A 21825-nucleotide genomic window follows, 5' to 3' on the forward strand; every position below is an offset into this window, starting at 1 on the left:
GGTCCAACTTATGTATTACTTTTATTACTGAGTTTTATTAATCTGCTTTGCAGTCTTGCATGCTAATGCTGACTGAAATTCATATAAGATAATGACATCTGTGAAGTTTATTCCCTGAGGATATGTAAATAGTGCCAAAAGTGTCATGGTGGACTAATAATAAAGCAGTGTGCGCCGAGTGAAAACAGAGCACACATGTTCAGTGATTTAGCACATATGAAATCATGCATATTCATATGATTATTGATATCAGACAAAGGTCAATGTTAAGAATTTGACTCAGCTTTAGACTAAAGCCCACTGTGGTAATTTTTCCTCAAGTGAATTTAAGACAGCATTTAAAGAACTCAGTATCAAAATATTTTCCTCAGAGAAATTCAGTGCATTGGGTGATAAATGAAAAAACAGAACAACAGCAGCAACTACAATATGCAGTTTGAACTGAGGTTAACCACCGACAGAGAGCATCGACCTCATCTCTGTGGGTTTCACTCGCGTCTTTGATCACTATTAAAAACCCTTATGGGCGTCCTAGTTCTCCTGCATGATCTAAGCGACCTTCATTTAAGAGCACTGAAGGTCTTGTCAGGTAGGTTGTAATTGATAGGGTGCACACAGCCACATAGGATGCATGGACAGATGAATTAGTGGGAAGTTAGATCAACCAAATGGTGATCAGGTTTGAAGAATTCCTGCATGTAGCAAAGAGGAAAACATTGTGTTGAATGCAAACGAATCCCTGAAAGGAAATTTACTTTAAAACTCTGTTTTGGTGTTGGTAATATCAAAATTCAAACCACAATGTAATGCTTTTTCAAATTCTGTGGGAAAACAGATATTTTTCTAGGCTCTGAACTTGCCGAGCCTTTTAGTTCCTCTCAGTGGATCTACAAGCTCACATTGTACCTCAGTATGACATATGATAGAAACAGTCATATGCTGTTGCACTAAGTGTATTTCAGTATTTAGAGGTGGTCTCATGGAAATATAAAGTTCAACTCTCGGAGGAATACAGTGGAGATATATTCTAGGAACTTCCATACGTTCATACAGTACTGTACTGTGATTGCAACTTGACCTGGTGAATGTTGAAAAGCTGTAAGAAAGTTTACATTAAAACTGTGGAGAGATGAGAATGCTCTGAAACGGACGTTTGATATACACCCAATTGTGACGGAAATCACATTCAGTCATGCAAGTAACTTAATGCTTAATTAAAACAGACAGTAACAGACAGTAGTGTCAGGGTATGTCAGTGCTCTCCTCACCTTCCTGCTGTACTCTCCTGTGTCCCCTCCCTGGTATGTTGATTGATTTCTGTCTGTCTCTCTTGCCTATTTAGTGTTGGAGAGCTGGGCATGGTGACCTCTTTCCCGCCTCTCCACTTGCACACCTGTTGCTCATCCTCTCCAATCAACTCCACCCCTTACCTGCTGTATGAAGATACTGGCTCATCCTCTCAATCTTTGCTAGATCGTTCATTTGCGTTTTGTGCTTTTGTGATTTTTGTATTTTCCCTTTTGATTTCTGTAACTCTTGCCATTTGTGCCACGGTCTATCTCCAGCAATCCAACTCACTGCACCCAGCTCTCTCAGCATCTCCTTTAGTCTTCTTCTCCTTAGATTTGCTCCACGTTCAGTCTCTGCCATCTTTCCCCATACCTCTACTTTCCCCAACCTTGCCAGCCTCATCTTTTAGGCTTTTGGATTTTGGACTTTATAATTCATGGGTTATTGGTGAACTCAGTTCTTGATTTACTTCTTGTGACTTTACTTATTTGCATTAATATAATCTACACTTTCTTCTGTGTCAGTAAGTGTGTGCGTGTTCTGTTTAGTGGGTCCATTCTTGCCTAAACTGAATCTTAACAAGCAGAGGGAGAAAAGATCATAATGACTAAAGTTTAAGATAAGATGATCCTTTATTAGTCCCATAACTGGGAAATTACAATGTTACAGCAGCAAACAGGATATAGAGGGTGCAAAGCATGCAAGGATAAGGGAAGGATGTGCATTCAAAAAGAATAAATACAGAAACAAGTACATGCAGCTGTACACAGTACAGAAAAGAAAAAGACTATACACACTCTCAGAGTCCCTTAAGTTATGATTAGTGGATGGATTGATTATTGTACCGATTTGTTTCAGGGACTAAGCATGTAGGTACTGATCCTAGTAGTAGTGCTTCATGAGTAAGGATTATTGCGCAATTATTACTACACATGTATTATTGCAGGTCTGGTGTGACCATTTGTCCCATTATTGCACATGATGTATTGTCCAGTTAACACATTCAACAGCTTAAATGTCCAGTCTATAAGCTGAGCTTGTTGTGGAGTCTGACAGCAGCGGGCAGGAAGGAGCGGCGGTGCCTCTCGTTCACACAGCGCGGGTGTAGCAGTCTGTCACTGAAGGAGCTGCCCAGTGCTGTCAAAGTTCCCTGCATGGGTTGGGAGGGGGTCATCCTCCTGTCACCCACCTGGTCCACTGAGTCCAGGGAGCAGCCCAGGAGCAGCCCAGGTGAGACGTCAGTGCCACTGGCCTGTAAGGGGTTCAATTAAAGGATTAGTCTCCAATGCATGACACAGAAACACCTTCGAGCTCCGTTGGTCATACTGTTGTGTACATGTTATCAAAGCACAACATGATTTCTAGTAATAGCTGTCATAGGACACAGAGACCAAGATAAAATATCCAATGTTTAAAAAAAAAATTGCATCTTCTAGTCCAGCCTTGACCTCCATCTGTTCTTAATGAGGTGCTGGGGGCTCACTGCCTGCCCGTGGCATCATTATGCTCATGTTGCATACCAGAGACTTGACAGTCGTTAGGTAATTACATTTTTTGACTTGAAATGTCATTTTTGTTCTCATTGCATTTTTCTTGTGAAATGATCAGGGCAGCAGTTATGTAGCTTCAATGCACTCTTGTTGACAACACTTTTCACCGCAGCCTCTGTGTAAGAGCTCGTCTCAGGGCTTCGGGACATTTACTTTGTTCATTTCGAAATTTATAACCTACTGTGTATATCAAATGAACCTTTGCTCTGCTTTTTAGACCTGCATCTTAATACTGATTGAAATTCGTGTGAGACACTTACAGTTTTGAAGCTGTTTATTTGAGGATGGGTAAACACTGCCAAAAGAAGACCTATCATGATGGAAACTCGGTGTGATAATAAAGCAGCGTTTGAATTGTTATCTATAATAATGAGACATAGCAGGAGGTTGCCATTAACACTTTGCTTTGTCAGGAACAAGCCACACACTGTATATATGATGAATGTGTATTCTAACTGGCTACAGCATTTATTGGTGTTTAACCTTTTTACAACATCTCGCTATTTTTAAGTAGTAAAGTATAGTTTATTTTTCCTTTCTGCATCTAACAGCAACTATGTTTAGTCTTATTTTTACACCCATTAATGACCCCATTTGTTTCTTTTGAATGATAATTACTTTCACTAAAACAAACACTAAACTTTTCTTTTTTTGTTGCACCACCTACGGGGTTTAACATTAAGATTATTATGACTCTTGCTAAAAGTAAAATTTTTATTAATCTGTTAATTTTATCTAATAAACAGCAACAAAGATTTGTTTTTTTATATATTAATTTATCCGTCTTGCTCTCAAACTTGCAGCAAATTGCGCATTACATAGTTTCACCCACATCCTCTTAAACCACCTAACTCTATTTCACACATGCACCTCTCGACAGAGACAAGAAGGATGCAACATGTCTCGCTCCTTTGATCCAAATCCATCCATTTTCTGTACTGCCCATCTGTCAGGGTTGCGGTGGGGCTGGAGCCTATCACAACTGACTAGGGGCAGCGCTCACATAAAAAGATGGACAACCACACATGCACACAATCACACCTAGGGGCAATGTAGAGTAGCCAGTTAACCTAATATGCATGTTTTTGGGACTGTGGGAGGAAGCCGGAGTACCCGGAGAAAACTCATGGAAGAAATTTTTGGTGGTGGCATTTTACTTGCCCTGGAAAAGCAGGCAAACATGTTGACCTGATATGTGAGACTTCCTTTATGGTTCCTACTAATATCGCACCTTTATGAGGGTGTCTATCTGAACTTGTGAGATGCGTGCTGTCTGGCTCCCGTGTGATTTTGTCAGCACTACTTCAGTGTGTGTCATATTGTGCATACACTTCAGATGTTTGCTTATGAGTTGCACACAGATATGTGCAGTTTCTTCTCAAAAGTCCATCCTCTGGTCAAACGAGATATGACCTTGGGGCTGCTGCCTGTTTAATGATCATCAAGTGCTGTGCATGATCTTTGTAGTGATGCCTTCATTCTGGTCCAGAAAAACGAGTTGGTAGTGTGCTCTGTGACATTTCTGGTAGAGTTGCTTTTGTTCTCTCTTTCCTTATGTCTTCATACTTCAGAATTGCTTGATGTTGGGTCAGTGTGGACACACTTGGACATCTGAGGCAAACTGGTCCTTATCTTTAGGTGGTCAGTCATTTCAAAAGAGCATTCATTTGACTTGTGCTATCCAGTCCAGTTGCCCCAAGCAGAGAAACTCATGTGACTTTACAGAAAAATTGGAGAAACCACTGATGAGCATTGACTTCATCTCTGCTGGTTTCACTTGAATCTTTGATCGCTATTAAAAACCCTGAGGGGCTTCCGAGTTTGTCTTACAATCCGAGTGACCTTCATTTAAAGTCTTCCCATTTGGTTGTAATTGAAAGGATGCACACAACCACATGGGATGCATGCAGGGAGGAACCAGTGGGAAGTTAGATCAATCAAATGGTAAATCAAGTTTGCAGAATTCCGGCATGTAGCAAAGAGGAAAACATTGTGTTGAATGTAAATGAATCCCTGAAAGGAAATTTACTTTAACTTTAACTCTGTTTTGGTGTTGGTAATATCAGACAAAACAATTCAAACCACAATGTAATGGTTTTTCAAGTTCTGTAGGGGAACAGATATTTTTCTAGGCTGAACTTGCTGAGCCTTTTAGTTCCTTTCAGTAGATCAGTATGACATATGATAGAAACAGTGTATTTCAGTATCTAGAGGTGGTCTCATGGAAATATAAAGCTTACTAAGGAATACTGTGGCGATATATAGAATGTTATACAAATACATATATATATACATAAATATATAAATGCTGTGCAAAAAGTGTTTTTGTGACTGCTTGAAACTGACAGACTGCTTTGATGTTGACAGGTTTAGGCCTGGTGATTTCTGAAAAGCTTTCAGAAAGATTTACATTGAAATTGCTTTCATTTTTCTCTAGCATGAAAACGCTCTGAAACTGACATTTAATATTCACCTCATGGTGATGAAAAGCTTATTCACTAACATAAGCAATTTAATTCTCTGGAAAAAGAAGGAAATTAAAACATGTTCTTTCTTTGTCAGTCTTTATGGACAGACTGTAAAGACTGATTGGAACAATGGGAAGACAGAGGAGGATGACACACAGCAAAAACTGAATGAGGGGTATTGTGGTTATACACATGCATCTTAACAAACAGGGCTAAAAGACCCCCTCTTAAATTAGTATTTTGAAGGTGAAGGAGAAAAGATCATACTGCTAAAAAGGTTCAGTCTTCAAACCCATGGTGCCAGGCACAGTGTGTACATGTTATTAAAGCAGCATCTGATTTACTGAAATAGCTGTCAAAGAGCACAGTGACCAAAAGATCCAAGCTTATAAATATACTTCATTTGCATATGATGCATATTTTCACGGAGTGAAACACATCTGTTCTGACTGTCTGCTTAATTAGGTGCTGCAGGCTCATTGTCATGTGTCGCATAGCAAAAGACTTCATTGTCATTAGGTAATTACATTTCTTGACATGAAATGTCATTTTGGCACATCTCTCAATGCATATTTTTTATAATGAGACATATTGAGGCAGCAGTTACGCAGTATAGCTGCAGAGTTCTTATCTGTTCTCTATACAGTTGCCTCTCCGGTGTGTCAGAAGTCGAGTCAGAGCTCCGGGAAATTTGCTTTGATCAATTCAAAATGTAACTGTGAACAGCAATTTATTTGCTAATGCAAGAGCATTGCTCCACAATTATTTTTTCATTAGTCCTTACACCAGGCATTAACAACCGAGCAAAACATTCCTAAGAATGTTATGTGAAGCCTCTTCTTTGTAGCTTATTGTACTTCAGTTTGTGTGTGAAAAGCTAGTGTGTCTATTGACCAGCAACACTCTGTCACACGCTAATCAATTCACGGTTGTCAGAGGGCATGTTTGTGCTACTAAAACATTCTGACACAAATTCAGTCAGGACAGTTTGGTTAATGTAGTGTGAAGATATTCAATATGCACAAGGACTGACCTTTTGTTGCTCCTTGCCTCCTGCATGTACAAGCGGGACGAGACTGGAGACTGTCAAGTAGAGCATCAAGGAAACTTGCTGCAATGCAATTATATGTCAGTATCAACTGCTGCTCTCAGAATAATGAATGTCTCTTGCTCTTCACATTGATCCTAATTATAATGACATGGTATAAGAAGCATAAATGTTAGCATATCAGTGGCATACGAGGAAAGTAATACAGCTCCTTTTCCTTCTGCTAATGCAGGGTTTTGTGTAAGTATGTCACCTCGCTGTGCAGACATACGCTGTACTTTTACACCAATCAATGGTCATCACTTTCACCACAACAGAGCCATACTTGCATTCCCCGTGTGCAACATTAGTGTTTTATGAGCTGTGAGACCTGGGGGACAGAAGGACAAAGGACAAAGCTTTTGTCAATACAGTAATATGTGAGGCAACAGCATCACATATGCTGTTGCCCGTTGGGGCAGCTGCCTGAGGGTGAGGGACACTAACAGACTCAATAGAATCATTAAGAAGGCCAGCCATGTCAGGGGAGAGGAACTGGACTCTCTGACAGTGGTGTCTGAGAGGAAGATGTTGTCCAAAATAAGGACTATAGTGGACTTTCCCTCTCAGCCTCTCCACAATGTGCTGATCAGCTACAGGAGCTCGTCCAGTCAGAGACTCTTAATCCCACGATGCACCACAGAGCGACACAGGAAATCGTTAAACTCTGCACTGTGACGGACACACATACTTTTAGATATACAATGTATATATGTACACATTTAAATACCTGTATTTTTAGATTTATACTTATAAACTTGCTGTTTATCCTATTTTACATCTTTCACTTTCTTTCTTGTTCGGGAAAACTGCAAGTGCAATGTCTGTACAGAATGAATTTCCCCTCTGGGATAAACAAAGGAATTCTGATTCTGGTTAAATGAGAGGAAAGACAGGGGTGAAGCTTTCGTGAACTTGTTGTTGTTCCTTGTTTTAAGGTGGAGACAAGAGGACAGTACAATCACTGGTAACTTTATTAGATACACCTTGCTAGTACCGAGTTGGACCCCCTTTTGCCTTCAGAACTGCCTTAATCCTTCATGGCATAGATTCAACAAGGTACTGGAAACATTCCTCAGAGAGTATGGTCCATATTCAGATTTGTCGGCTGTACATCCATGATGCGAATCTCCAGTTCGACCACATCCCAAAGGTGCTCTATTGGATTGAGATTCAAAATCATTTAAACCCATTTTGATGCTCGGTTTGAACTGCAGCAGATCATCTTGACTATGTCTACGTGCCTAAATGTATTGAGTTGCTGCCATGTGATTGGCTGATTAGAAATTTGCGTTAACGAGCAGTTGGACAGGTGTGCCTAATAAAGTAGCCAGTGAGTGTATCGTACACCTTCTCAGACAGACAGCAGTGGAAGAGGTTTTATAGGCAGATCTTTTACTCAAGCAAAAGTAACAATACCACAATCAAATCTAAAATGTTTTTTATCAAAATGACACCTTGTTGCATTTAATTCCCCATCCTTCTCTCTGCTCATTTCATTTTAAAACAACTTACAATTTTTAAACCATAAAATATATAACAATTTTTCTCTAGTTTAGTTTTTACAGTGAAATGCCTCCCTCCTTGGAATCCCACAGAGAAATATTTCCTCTGGGAAACCAGCCTAATAGGATGCAATTTCCCCTGGATAAATGACATGTGCGCCATCACTTCACTGTGCTCGGTCTACCAAGACATTTTCACTGGCTATCACAGTTGAGTTCATGACAACACAGACAACGTTACATTAATATTTATACAATGTAAAGTGTGATGGTCCCAGGTAAAAGGAAAGAATGTAGAGGATCAGACCTGCTGATGGAAAAATCAGCTATATAATCAACATCTATCAAAATCAAAATTTTATGTTTATGTACATGTATATAATTGCACATTGAATTTTTCAATTCAATTTAGTTTATTTATATAACGCCAATTCACAACAAAAGTTATCTCATGACACTTTCCAATTAGAGCAGGTCTAGACCAAACTCTTTAATTAAATTGTAATACAGAGAGCCCAACATTCCCCCTTGAGCAAGCACTTGGCAACAGTGGCGAGGAAAAACTGCCACATCTACTTATTTGTGAAATTAGGAACACAATTAGGAACACTTAGAGGGCAGCACGGCGGTGCAGTGGTTAGCACTGTCGCCATACAACGAGAGGATTCCAGTATTGAATCCCAGCCGGGGCCCTTCTGTGCAGAGTTTGTGTGTTCTCCCTGTGCCTGCTTGGATTTTCTCCGGGTTCTCCGGCTTTCCCGCCAATCCCCAAAACATGCAGGTTAACTGGTTACTCTAAATGTAACTCCATATGTGTGGTTGTCTGTCTTTGTGTGTCGGCCCTGCGATTGGCTAGCGACTGGTCCATGGTGCTCCAGCATGTGACTCCATGCTGGTGCCACCTATTCGTCAAAGAGACTGAGAGACAAACACGAAAGATAATCAATAGCCATCCTCGGCTGCTCCCACACTTCTTTAAGCATTTCTTTTTGTCCCCTCAGCTGTCTTTGTAAACTGTTTCATTTTGTTCATAAGTAAAGTGTAAACATCAAGAACATCTTTGACATCTTTTGATTGCGTGTTTTCTGTACCACTTTTCTGAGCAAAATCACATCAAACATGATGTGATGTAGGGCAATGTGCCACACACACACACACACACATTTTGAATGGTAAACATGTCCAGTTCATAGCTGTAGTCACTCCACTGATTGAAAATTCTGCGTTCAAGCAGAAATTGAAGAATTCATATGTTTTATTTTCATTGTTTTGAGCTCTGTAGTTCAGAATCAGAAGCCAGATAACCATGTGATTTCTTAGCACCTGTCCTTTCCTCCCCAATTTTTACTTTTCTAGTGTTTAAATATTATCACAGGGTGGGATGAATCATTCCTTCATAATCCTAGGAAAGGTTGGGGCTTCTTCAGGTGAGTTGTCAGTTCTGCCATTTTCCCTACTTACTAAATGATTCCATCAAGATCCATTATTTCACAAAAGTATAAATATAAAATGGTGGAGTCCAAAACATGAATCAGATTTTTATAAGAACCCTGATGCAGTCCTGAGAAAAATTTAAGGGGTTGCCAGATATTTTTACTATTTTTCTTGTAAAATGGATACTTTCTGTTCTTTAGGCTTCACCACATTTTTCCAACAATAATGTGTGAATTAAAACTCACGATTAATGTCCATACTAAAACTCTGTCCTGTGACAAAGGGTCAAACAGACATTATTTAAAGATTCACAAGCCAAATTGACCAGAAACCATTTGGTTAGACTATATGAAAGTCTTTTCTCGGATATACCAAAGTTCTTCTGGAACAGCATCTTTTCCAAAATCATGTGTACCATCAAAACTCTGTATTAAACTTTTACAACAATTGTCTGGTTTTGCATGCTGACAGGTATGTTAACTCAGGTCAACACAGAAACGGGAAAGCTGCACTTCACCAACAAACTAAACATAGCTGGAACAACTTTCCTGGTTATCTGTCTGTTAAAATCTGACCATGGGTAAAACCTAAACCTGCTGAGGTTGCTCATGGCTGCCTACAAACCGAGCTTTCATCTATTCATTATTATTTATCATTTTCATTTTAAATTTAATGTTTTTTGTTTTTTTTAAATTTGGTCTTACTTTTTAATTTTGCTATTTGTACAGTGCTATTTGAACTGCCTCCTTTCAACTGTTGTAGCACTGAACAGTTGTGCTAGAAATAAACTGCCTCACCATAAACACTCTCTCTGCTTTAATCACCAATCGTTATCAGTGACTGGCTGATGTAACCATTTGTGCAGAAAGTGCTAATTTCCCAGAGCTTCACAAGTTGCATGACTGCAGAGCCAATGCATAGTGCAGGGTTGGGAACACAAGAGGGTTTTTCAGGATATGGCTGTTACTGTGCATATCTAGTAATGAATATCACAATAAATAGGACAACTGAAGCCAATATTTTTATTTAAATAGCAATATTGTAATTGGCAACATTTGTCCATTGCATTACTGTCTTCAGTTTTATAATACATACAGTGATAGTACTTTTCAAAGACCAGTTCCAGTAGGTATTTCATCCAGTTTCTAGTTTTTGTTATTTTTGTCTATTGGAATTACCTGTAAGTCATTTAAGAAGCGAGTCCAGTAAGAAAGAACAATTCTATTGTGGCTAATTATATTTTTTAAAAAGTGCGTGGTGTTTTAAAGGAAGTCTGGGTTTATTTTTCCTCCCCTCTTTTTTTTTTGCTTCTTCATCTTTTCTCACTTCTTCTTTTGCTTCTTTGTCTTATTCTTCTTCATCTTTTTTCTCCTCATCTCTTTCCTCTTCTTCCTTTTTATCCCCATCAACCTCCTGCCCGTCCAACTTTTCATCCTCCGTTTTCTCCCCTTCCACCTCTTTCTCTTCCTTTTTCACTTCTCCTTCCTCCTCATCTTCGTCTTCTACTTTCTCTCCCGTTTGGAGCTCCAGATCTGCAATGCGTAGTCGCAGAGCCTTTTCAGCATTTTTATACTTTCCCAGAATCTTCTTGAGCTTGGTCTGCATCAGCTCCATTGTGCTGTACAATTTATTGACCTTCTCCTCCAGTTCCTTGGTCTCAGGCATGATGTTAGCTGGGTCCAGATCTATCAGACCATCTTTCATCAGGATTTGCCGACCTTTCTCCTCTAGCATGCCTTTGGCTTCAGGATACTCTATCAGTGACTCCATCAGATCATCCTTGGACAGACAAAAAAGATCAGAGTATCCAATGCTGCGAATGTTGGCTGTTCGCCTGTTGCCTGCTTTGCTGCCTTTAATGTTGAGAATACTGATCTCACCAAAATAACTGCCACTTCCTAGCACAACAAACTGTGTGACACCATCATCAGCAACAACTGCAAGTTTCCCATCTTTGATGATGTACATCTCACGTCCAATGTCGCCCTTTTTGCAGATGTAGTCTCCGGGGCTGAACACCTGTGGTCGTAGCTTGAGCACCAGTTCAATCAGCAAGCCTGCTTCACAGTCTGCAAAAATACGAACTTTTCTCAGCGTATCCATGTGGACTTGGATGGCGATCTCAGCCTTTAGCTTGTCTGGAAGATATCTCAGGACCTCTCTCTCATCCTGTGCCTTTCCATTATTCCACAGATAGTCAAACCACTTGATGACTCGCAACTCAAGGTCCTTGCTGACTTTTCGGACCTATAAATGAAAGAAAAAACATTCAAAATACAATTAAAGTACAGATTATTTGTGCTCATTCTTGTTCCTTGTTTTTGAGTGGAAAAAGGAGATCCATTTACCTGCATGTACTGCTTGATGTTGTCAATTCGAGACTGAAACTGAGCTTGGGCAGCATTCATATTGGAGATCATGGTGGCTATGTTTCCCACAATGGTGGCAAAGATCAAAACCCCAACTAAAAAGTCAGCAACATGGAAAAGAAATTCTGAGTCCAGGGCTGGGGGGGGGGTTTCTCCAATAGTAGTCAGGGTCAGTGTGGACCAGTAGAGGCTGAATGAATACTTCCTCATGGGCTCCCCAAATGCAGGCTCATCCGGATCATCAAGAGCCGGGTAAACCCAATCGTCGGCACCAAAACCAATGGATTTGGAGAAAGAGAAATAGAAGCAAGCATTCCAGTGGATGATGATGAGGATGTACATGATCAAGTTTGCAATGCGGAAGATGTTGGGATAGTTGGTTTTAGTCTCTGTCCTTGTGAAGAATTCCATCATGCGCCCAATTCTCAGCAGCTTGTTGAGACGAATCTCTGGGTAGTCAAGGCCAAAGTATAAATAGAAGATGTCGGTGGGCAGCATGGACACAACATCGAGACGAAACTGGAAGCTGGTGATATAGCGATCCCTTAACAGCTTCTTATCTTTCACCAGCAGGCCTTGCTCTAGGTAACCTGCATTCAAAGAGTTCATAGACACATCATGTACAAGGCTAATTCTTGATGAAAGAAAGTAAACATCCCTGAAAAAGCTGGAATTAAATGTCTGTATTATTGCTATAATATTGCTTGATTGCACACAATTGATTGTCACTCAAATTCAAGCTTTTTCAACTTAAAAAAATGTTGTCTACATCAATGAAGAACTAAAACAGTATCAATACCCTTGCAATTTGGTGTTTTATGTAATTTAGATCTATTTGTAAAGAATTGCTCTCATTGTATTTAGTCTTTATTTTCTGTTGATTGGTATCCCCAAAAAATCCTATTTACATCCATTGTGTTTCACATTCGTAAAACAATGAAACATGATGTCCTAGAAGGATGAATATGTTTTTGTCCTCACTATAAAAAGTGGCACTGAAAATGCTGGAAGGATAGAGTGACATTATACCCCGTCTACCCTAATACAACACTCACATGTCCTAATGTACTTTGAAACGGTTCCTGATCACTGTAATCATATTTTGGGTCCACACTGACTGGAAAAAATAGCCCCCCTTTGTTGAGGTGCATTTGGCAGGAAAATAACACATGGGGATATTTCAGGCTAAAAACTGTAACTTTAGAAAGTTTCCATTAGGTTTGTCACCAGCAGCTGCCAATAATTTCATCAGTCTACATGTGGGTATGTAAGTGTTGTGTTGAGAAAGGCTTGGGGAAAATGTGAGCTTTTCCTTAACAGTTTTTTAAAGCCTCTCTGCAAATCGAAAAGTTCTGGTCAGCTTTTTTACCTGTTCTGGTCCTGATAAACATATCAGCCAGGTACATTAAGTCTGAGGTGTAGTCCAGAATAACCCAGTAAAGGATGAAGTCATGCTGCAACTCCTCGAAGCAAGCCCTGAGGTATGAACAAAATTTAATGGAGCTAAATGCAATCATATGAACATCTGACCGGCGGGGAAATCGTATTGTTGAAAAAGAATCGGTGATTTATTGGCATCACCTGGCTATGATCATGGTCCAGTTGTACATGACTGGTAGTGTGATGATGAACAGCCAGTTGTAATACAAGCTCCCAGCAGGATTAAGGACAAATAATTCTTTGGGCCTTTGAAAATAGAGAAACAAATTGTAAATGAAAAAATATCTATAAGTGCATTTTGAAAAGCTGTCTTTGAGGAAGTTGCTCTGAATTCTGCGCTTACTTATCTTTTTCCTGTTTTTCCTTTTCTTTTTTTTCTTTTTCCTTTGCCTCCTTTTCTTCCTTTTCCTTCTTCTCCCTTTCTTCCTTTTCCTTCTTCTCCCTTTCTTCCTTTTCCTTCTTCTCCTTCGCCTTCTTTCTGTAATGTGCATCAATACATTAGGGAGTACTGAGCAATAATTATTCTTTTGAAGCAACGTCCACTAAAAGGTTTGTAATATAACATAATTACTCTTTCATCTCCTTCTTTTCTTTCTTCTCCTTTTTCCTTTTTTTCTTTTCCTTCCTGAAAAAAAGGATTAATTAGCACATTTAATGAAACGACTGGTGCGACACATCAAAGAAAAACAATGTTTTACGAGGACTCCACTTAATCTTATGACTAGTTGTACTTACTCTTCATTGTTATTGCTGTTATTCATGTTGAGCAGATGATGAGGATTTGATTGAGGCACACTTCTGGGGCAAACACAGCATGTTACATATGAAGTTAACCAACTTCAGTCCAACTTTCTATTTCTTATTTGTATAAGTTTAAATTTGAGTGTTTTGCTTACAGGTCATCCTCGCTGTCTGTGGCTAGTTCTGGTGCAGTGTGAGGTGGCACAGGAGGGTGGGGAAGAGTGGTTGAAGTAGTCATGGCAGCAGAACTGCAGCTTACCCTGCAACACTAAAATCACTTTCACTGAAGATGGTGAAAAGGGAAAAACAAGTTTTTTCCAAAATATCAGCATCAAATCTCACAGCATATGCAGCCATGTAATGCCTATAAACAAAACAGAAAAGAAGATTCATGCAGTGTGATTATTAGTCCACGTACGTCCGGTGATTTATATCAGGCTGTAGATTTTCATCCACATCACCCATACTGTAATATTCTGGTCAGACACCTTAAATACTACACCATTGTTTGCTTGACATACCCAATTGTATGAAAAGAACCAGAAACCATTAAAAGTTAAGTGAATGCTTTTAAAGTTGTCTCCACCGAATTGCTGCATTTTCAGTCTGAAAATGCATTTAGAAGAACTGCACTGAGTGAAAGCAATTTCCAGATGTTTCGATGATGCATCAGTTTCATGTAACTTACCTTTTCCACTCGTTATTGTAATGTGAAGTCCATTTCCATACGGCCCCTTTGTCGTTATTTTAATACCTGAATGCTGGTCACTCACAGCAGCAGCCGACTTATTGTATCAGTCATTAGATGCTAATTAAAGTAATATCAAAATGTAGCCAGACGAGTATCACCTATAAGCATTGAGACAAACTAACTGTGTCATAGAGTCTCAGTGACCCTGATAAGGATTTGTGGATTAGAGTTGGCTGAGAAGAGGAGAGGCAAAGTCACTCATCCCAGTTATTTGTCCACTACAGTGAGAAACGAGCTACATTAAAGTGAAGACTGGACAACCCTCAGTTTACCCCTTAGGGGCGATCCAGAACACTGAAAACCATTTTGTGTTGACACCTCTTTTTGTAATCTGTGACAGACTATAATTTTCCTGACCATTTGTAGAACAACAGAGGATTTAGTGTCTCTCTCTCTCTCTCTTACACACACACACACTGGCATCTCCTGCTCAGTCAGCACTCTCAGCCATATCCAGCTCTGATCCTATTATATCGTGCCAGGTATTACAGATTTCAGATCAGTCGGATCAGGCTCCCTTTAAATGAATGACAATCGTGAGAGTGAAATTAAATCTGAACCTCTACCAGCTGAGTGATTCTTCCTAATAGCAGGAGATTCTCCTGCCCTGTGCGCTGTAGACATCCTGTGGTTCGATGGCACTCCCTGTTGGTTGTTTTGGTGCTTGCAGTTTCATGGCAACATGATTCATAGCACTTACATGAACTGAGGACCACATATGGAAATATGAAATCACCAGCTAGTCTTGGATAAATTTATTGATATTTATATTTTATTCCCAGGAGAAATGTTGACACGGTACAATAGGAAAAGGACCGGTGTAAATGGTAACATTAAGATACAGAACTCTATTCTGGGTTCTGGTATTGTGCATGCTGTCACAGAGCTATCATTTGTCAGCCACATGTGATTTTCACCTTCTGAGCAATCAGACTGCCTGCTGTGAAAAATGGAGGAGTACCAGAAGCACTGATAAATGTATATTTTCATCTTGTGCACAGATTAAGATATGGGTCTTGTGTGGACGCTCCGGTCTAATCAGTCACAAATTAATTTCAGGTACAGTATTGCAAACAATGACAGAAAGAACACAAAGTAACATTTTAATTCCGATGTTTGCTCTGATTTTTTATTTTTTTCCCCCCATTTTCTCTTCAGTCTCTATTCCAAATGTCACCAGTTCTTTATTCTTTTGTGCTACAACTACATCACTGTTCCCAGCTATTGCTGTAACTGCTAACAGAGGAGCACTTAGGCTGGCAATGAGAGTAATAACTACAGCACAGCAGGATCTGCTGCCACTCCAGTCGTGTCAATCTCAGCTGCCAGTGGGGCAGCGGCGGCATCGGCGGCATCAGTTGCTCCAGTAGCGACATCAGTTGCGGCAGGGGCAGCCGTATGGACAGGTACCTCAGGGGCTTTTGGAGCACTGTCAGCAGGAACCACGTCAACAGGAGGCACATCCACAGCAGCAGCGTCAGCAGCCACAGGATCTGCTGCGGGCTCTGCTGGTGCTGCTTGAACCACAGCTGGCTCAGCCTCAGCGGCCCCCAACTCCTCGTCCTCCTCCGCCTCATCAGAGTTCAGTGGGGCAGCAGGAGCAACAGGTGCTGCAGCTTTGGGTGCAATGTTACCATCCTGTGCCAAGCAGATGGAAGACATGCATATTGATTAGACAGGGAGGGTCTCATGAAAGATGCCACTGGTTTCATTATAGGAGATGTTGCAGCCAGCACTTTATCCAGTCAGTGGACCGTACCACAATATCTTGGCTGCTTCACTCTCTCTCTATTGTCTTTCAACTTTAGAGAAGAAACTTACTTATCTACCTTTACAATCAAGACAAATATTATTTGAATGTGATTTGGTTCCTCTTAGCCAAAGGGGAAACACTCAAGTGGTACAAATGAATCCTAAAGGCGAATATCAGTGCAGGAGATGTGCTCCTGTTTCCTTGAATATGTGAATATCTGAGTGCTACATCATAGCCTCCACCCATGTTTTCTCAACTCATTGTAAGTCCAGTCAAGGCACATCATAATGTGATGTGCTGTTTTTAGTCTTCTCAGTTTCAGGTGTACCTGTAGTGTACTTTGAAAAAATGTCTCCCTACAAACAGGAGAAATATTGTCAACAAAGAGAGGTCGACATGTATAGTTTAGTTTTTTATTATTTCCGTTACGTGTGAAGGTATAAGCTCACCTCGGTCTCCTCCTCTGATGCATCTCCAACAGCAACGGGAGCTGCAGGGGGGACATCAGCTGGCTGGGCTGGTGCAGCATCCACCTGCATAAATGAACCACTTTTAACTCAAATAGCAAATTGAAATGTGACAAGTTAGATGTTGTGGTGCTATGTGTGTGCTTACCACTGCTGCTGCACCTGGATCAGCCTACTACAAATGACTAATTATTGAATACAAAGACTTACAATTGATGTTAAAAAGTCCAACAAGATATGAACTTACAGGAGCATCAACAGCGGGAAGAAAGGGGTTTCCAAGTACACCCTGAAAAAAAAAAGTAATTAATGATTGAATTGATGAGCAAATAATTCCTGCCCTTTTCTTGAAACACAACAAACCCTCAGTACCTGCTGCTGGTACAGCCTGTACAACTCCATCCACCTCCGGGCTTCATTAGCATGTGCTGCAACCTGCTGAAGAAATACCAGACATCTCCAGACATGCACTGCAATTAAGCCAATTATTCTTTCTCTGTCAGACATCCATCACACTGTACATTTGATGACATGACAAAAACATGGTATGACATGCCATGGCAGACAGACACAAAACTTCAGAAAAAAGAAGCACAGTCTTACCTTTTCCTCATTACTTTCACTCGGAGCCTGAAAACCAAACAAGAGAAAGCAGATGGGAGATTGTGTAGTTAAAAAAACAAAAAAGATAATAACATTCATGCTTGAGTCAAAGTTCAGAAATCATACTAAAATGTGACTTTCCTAATGTGAAGTCACCCATATGAATAGTACTTTAATAAAAGTATGTGTTTCAGTTATCAGAATCAGTATTTTTTGTATTATTACTGTTATTATTAGTGGTAGTAGTTGTAGTAGTAGTCATAGTAGTAGTACTTACTGCAGATGAAACAAGTTTATTTAAAAATAACTGGTACAGTATTTGTATACAACATGTAGTGAGGTGCAAGTGTGAAGTAGCAGAAAACCAAAATACTTCTAAGTACTTTAAAACTGTACTGTAGTACAGTACTCGAGGAAATGCGCTCAGTTACATTTTATCACTGAAGACTTACAGGAGCAGCAAAGGCAGTGACCATCAGGCACATCAAGAACACCAAGACCTTCATTATGAGCCTTCCTAAAGAGAGAAAGAAAAATTATACATATATATAAATATAAATACAGGTTTGTTTGCATTTTTCATTGCCTTTGCTAAATAAGAATACTCATATTACTAACAGTATAATGTTTCTAATAGTGTAAAATTTTTTCCATATGAAAAATCCATCTCACCTTGTTTGGTGGTGCAGAGACAAACTGGAGATGCGTCTCTTCAGGAGTGGAAAGTGATCTGCTTCTTCTCTAACCGGACTGCCATTTATATACTGGAAAATCCTGTGACAGCCAATCATGTCCAGTAAAACATGCAAAGCTATGTGTTTGAAGAATTCTCCTCACACATCAAGTGCTTCTCTTATAGTTAATTACATGCTGTGCAGGTATGCTCGGTACACCTCCACCACCTCCTCCTCTCTTTATTGTCCTAACACCAACAACAAAATGCAAGAGGGCCCGAAGCCTACATAAGAATGAATGTAATGATAACATCTGAATTACTCTGACTTGAAAATGTTGTGTAGAAAGTACTGAAACTACTGATGACATGGGGGTCCTCAGATTACACACACACACACATACACAGAGTTATGTTTCCATCACTTTTGGGGACATTACATAGACTTACATTCATTTCCCGGATGCTTAACCACCACCTAACCATAACAATAAACATTACCTACCTTAACCAAACCCTAACCTCAACCTAACCTTAAAACAAGTCTTCACCCTAATGTTTAATGATTTACATTGTGGGGATTTGCCTTTTGTCCCCACAAGTAAGGTTAGAGTACCCTAACAATGTGAAGGTTTAAACAGATTTTTGTCCCCACAACTACAGAAATTTGCGTCCACACACATATACACAACCACACACACACACGCAAACAGCAGCTGAACATCAATAGCAGATGATAATTGGTATGATACATAATTACTGTAAGTACTTTTCCTTTACTGGAATATTTTAATTTGATGGTAGTTTACACTTCTCCACTAAGTGTCATGGGAAATATTATACTACATTACAGTTATTTCACAGTTCTAGATACAAACACAGAAAACAGTAAGTCTACTAAACACTAAGAGGCAGGGGTTTCTAAACCTTTCGCTTGTGTTCTCTTTAAAACAGCAGCGGTGAATTATTTCAAAGAAAAAATAAATAAGTCAGAGAAAAGGCCAAGCACATATTTGTGTGGTAGTACGTTTTTCTGTCTTTCTTTCTTTCTTATCCCATTAATTATCCCATGACCCCACAGATTTATGTTGGGAAAGCAGAAAAACAAATAAAAAAAACAACAAAAAAACCTCAACCAGCCTCAACAGTAAAATACCTCATACACATATTTGTCCGCAGAGTGAATAAGTACATTTTGCATTTGGCATACATTTCCATATGAAGTCAATAGAGTGTTTTTACATTACTGAAACGGTACATTTACCTAAAGTAAAAGATTCTACATTTGATTCTTTTGTCACATTTTCCAACACGACCATTCAGGCCATTTCACACAGGTTTTCCAAACATCTACATAAGCACTGAAATTTACAGTGTGTGCACACATTGCTAATGGGAAGCACTTCTTCATGGTGTCTGAGTTTTCACTGATCCCTCTGTTTGTTTTAGGTGGTGTGGTTGGACATCACGATGTTTGTTCTGTGTGATTCCAAGACATACAATGAAGGACTCGCTCTGTAATCTGCAAAACTTTACTGTAGACATTCACAACTGCAACCTGCTGAGCTAATGTGTTTCCCTACACATGAAATAACAACCTCTTCATTACTTCTTCATACCTTTTACTGTTGTGATTTTGGCACACATGAGATCATTCTTTTGTATGCCATCTGGAAAAACAAAGCAGTGAGAAGGGTAACGAGGTCATTAACAGCGTGCCAACTGGAAAGAAGAACTTTTGCCAACTTAAACAAATTTCATGTTTCAGCAAAGAAACCACAGTGTTGATATAAAACAAAAAAATAAATCATTTTTGTGGTTACAGTTTCAGAGTACAGTTTCATTCCTATGGCTTGACTGATCAAACAATAAGTCTTATTTCTTATTTGTATAGCATTACAAATTTTGTGTTGCTTTGCAAAGTTACAATGAACTTTGCAAAGCAACACAAAACTGTAATCTCAAGGCAGCCCCCTACGGTGGCCGACAAGTACAAACACGCTGCAAATAAGAAAACAGATGCAAAAGGAAAACGATGCAAATACAGAAATGTGCTGCAAATAAGAAACAAATTCAAAAAGAAAACCCCGCATATCCAGTCATACAACAGAAAAAAGAAAGAAAGAAAAAGAAAAAAGAATACGTACTTTCATGTAGCCTCTCCCGACTAAATTTTTCCTCCCACCAATAACTTTCTTCTTCTCATTCACTCATCTGCTCCACACGTTGATATGTCCGTTGTCTGTCTCTCAGGTGGAAGCTCAGCACTGCCCCTAGAGGCCTGGAGCACTTCCGTTGTATGACTGGATATGCATCGTTTTCTTTTTGCGTTTGCTTCCTATTTGTAGCACATTTCTGTATATGCAGAGCCTGTCTGTATTTGCAGCGTGTTTTCTGTATATGCAGCACTGCACTTGTCAACTACTGTAGAGAGTAGCCACAATATCCACACTAAAAACTTGACATTACAGTCTATCCTGTACTGGAAGAAGTGAGATGAGGCTTCTTTTTGAAGGTCAAGTACACAAAGCAGGTCGAGCACAGGACTGGAAAAGGTATATCACATGAAAACAGACAAAAAATTAAAACATTTAACTATGTAGCCATGGCAGAAGCACAGATATCCAAATAACTTGACCAAATCTGAGCAAGTCAACAAAATCCTTTGGGCAGAATATTCTTTTTTGGAAATACTTCTTGTGTATTACGAAGCCGTGTGGAGGCCTGAGCAAAGCCAAATCACAGCTGGAACATAACTCAGTGCTGCCTGGTGGACTCAAGGCGTCAGTGTCTTTATCGTTTTTACTTTGACATCATCTCATGGGTTTGTGCTTTAAACATCTTTGGTGTAAAATGATTGCAGAACAGTTCAGAAACACACATTCAGTTGTCCTGGCCATGTTGGCCTTTATTTAGGGTCCATCAGACCCTCAGATGTTCGCCCTGCTTGTCATCTTACTGTCTGATACCATGTGACTTTGTTAGTTGTTTGTTTGTGTCTTTGGAAGTAACTTCATAACATCATAGAAGCACTGTATAATGGACTGTATAATGGACTATTAAACCTTCTGTCAACATGTCCTCTTCATGTCCTGTGGGTGACAGAGGTTATAAATTCATGTGATCTTAAGAGAACCTGTGGGGAAGAGACAGTCATAGCGTGAGAGGATGGCGCCTGTATATTTTAGGTGCCTCTGAAGAGATGAATGTTAGGTCATGTTGAGACAGACTTATGTCCCCAGGGCAGCTCTTCCCCCTTATCCCTGTACGGTATTTATTTTTCTAAGACAGTTACATGTCACTGATGGGAAATCTGCTCAACAACTGAGGCAAGTTTACTGTATGTTGTGATTATGGTGTACTGTATCCTATGTAGCACATATATTACACCTGTATTACTTCAGTATTACATTACAGAGCGGAGGTGTTGCCACATGAGGCCAGTTCATACTTCTGCATTGAGTCTATGCCACTGGTACCGTAAACCCCTGCACAGCGTGGCTATGCAGACCACAACAACTTTGACTGGTCCACTTGGTAGCGTTGCATCGCATGCACATCTCAAACTAAAGGAGAGGTTAAATGAGGAAGTCTGTAAATCTGACTCTTCAGGCTTTAGTTTCTTCAGAGGGCTTTTCTCTTTTTAAAAAATAACTTTTCAAAGTAGCATTTATTAGAACCAACCCCAAGGTGA

General features: G+C 39.7%; 2 protein-coding genes across 4 annotated transcripts; both read right to left on the minus strand.

The window, feature by feature from the left end:
• Window positions 1-10681: 10681 nt before the first annotated feature.
• On the minus strand, window positions 10682-14122 carry cnga1a (cyclic nucleotide gated channel subunit alpha 1a). The gene is made up of 7 exons (XM_046379250.1): window positions 14040-14122; window positions 13879-13941; window positions 13487-13621; window positions 13285-13389; window positions 13073-13179; window positions 11683-12293; window positions 10682-11581 (listed from the first exon to the last, which is right to left on the minus strand). Exons 1-7 carry the CDS (start codon window positions 14120-14122, stop codon window positions 10682-10684), a joined length of 2004 nt encoding a protein of 667 aa, XP_046235206.1.
• Window positions 14123-15742: 1620 nt separating this feature from the next.
• On the minus strand, window positions 15743-20379 carry enam (enamelin). 3 transcript variants are annotated; one of them, XM_046379268.1, is made up of 10 exons: window positions 20279-20373; window positions 19751-19801; window positions 18326-18380; window positions 18131-18232; window positions 17911-17975; window positions 17459-17485; window positions 17228-17293; window positions 17103-17144; window positions 16838-16921; window positions 15743-16273 (listed from the first exon to the last, which is right to left on the minus strand). In XM_046379268.1, exons 5-10 carry the CDS (start codon window positions 17962-17964, stop codon window positions 15911-15913), a joined length of 636 nt encoding a protein of 211 aa, XP_046235224.1. In that variant the 5' UTR covers window positions 17965-17975; window positions 18131-18232; window positions 18326-18380; window positions 19751-19801; window positions 20279-20373; the 3' UTR covers window positions 15743-15910. The 3 variants fall into 3 exon arrangements, with proteins under 3 accessions (XP_046235224.1, XP_046235232.1, XP_046235217.1); XM_046379276.1 differs by lacking the exon at window positions 18326-18380 and having other exon boundaries at window positions 17228-17290; window positions 20279-20379; XM_046379261.1 differs by lacking the exon at window positions 18326-18380.
• Window positions 20380-21825: the final 1446 nt, after the last annotated feature.

Source organism: Scatophagus argus, chromosome 2 (assembly GCF_020382885.2).
Source record: "Scatophagus argus isolate fScaArg1 chromosome 2, fScaArg1.pri, whole genome shotgun sequence".
Classification (NCBI taxonomy): Eukaryota; Metazoa; Chordata; class Actinopteri; family Scatophagidae; genus Scatophagus; species Scatophagus argus.

Excerpts from the sequence above, each read along its gene's own strand:
- enam (XM_046379261.1), bottom strand. The coding sequence starts at position 17,964 with ATGAAGGTCTTGGTGTTCTTGATGTGCCTGATGGTCACTGCCTTTGCT. Across the intron at positions 17,145-17,227 it reads ACAGGCTGTACCAGCAGCAG|GGTGTACTTGGAAACCCCTT; the intron begins GTACTGAGGGTT and ends TTTTTTTTTCAG. Across the intron at positions 16,922-17,102 it reads TTCCCGCTGTTGATGCTCCT|GTGGATGCTGCACCAGCCCA; the intron begins GTAAGTTCATAT and ends TCATTTATGCAG.
- cnga1a (XM_046379250.1), bottom strand. The coding sequence starts at position 14,122 with ATGACTACTTCAACCACTCTTCCCCACCCTCCTGTGCCACCTCACACT. Across the intron at positions 13,622-13,878 it reads AACAGCAATAACAATGAAGA|AAAGAAGGCGAAGGAGAAGA; the intron begins GTAAGTACAACT and ends TGCACATTACAG. Across the intron at positions 13,390-13,486 it reads GAAAAACAGGAAAAAGATAA|GCCCAAAGAATTATTTGTCC; the intron begins GTAAGCGCAGAA and ends CTATTTTCAAAG.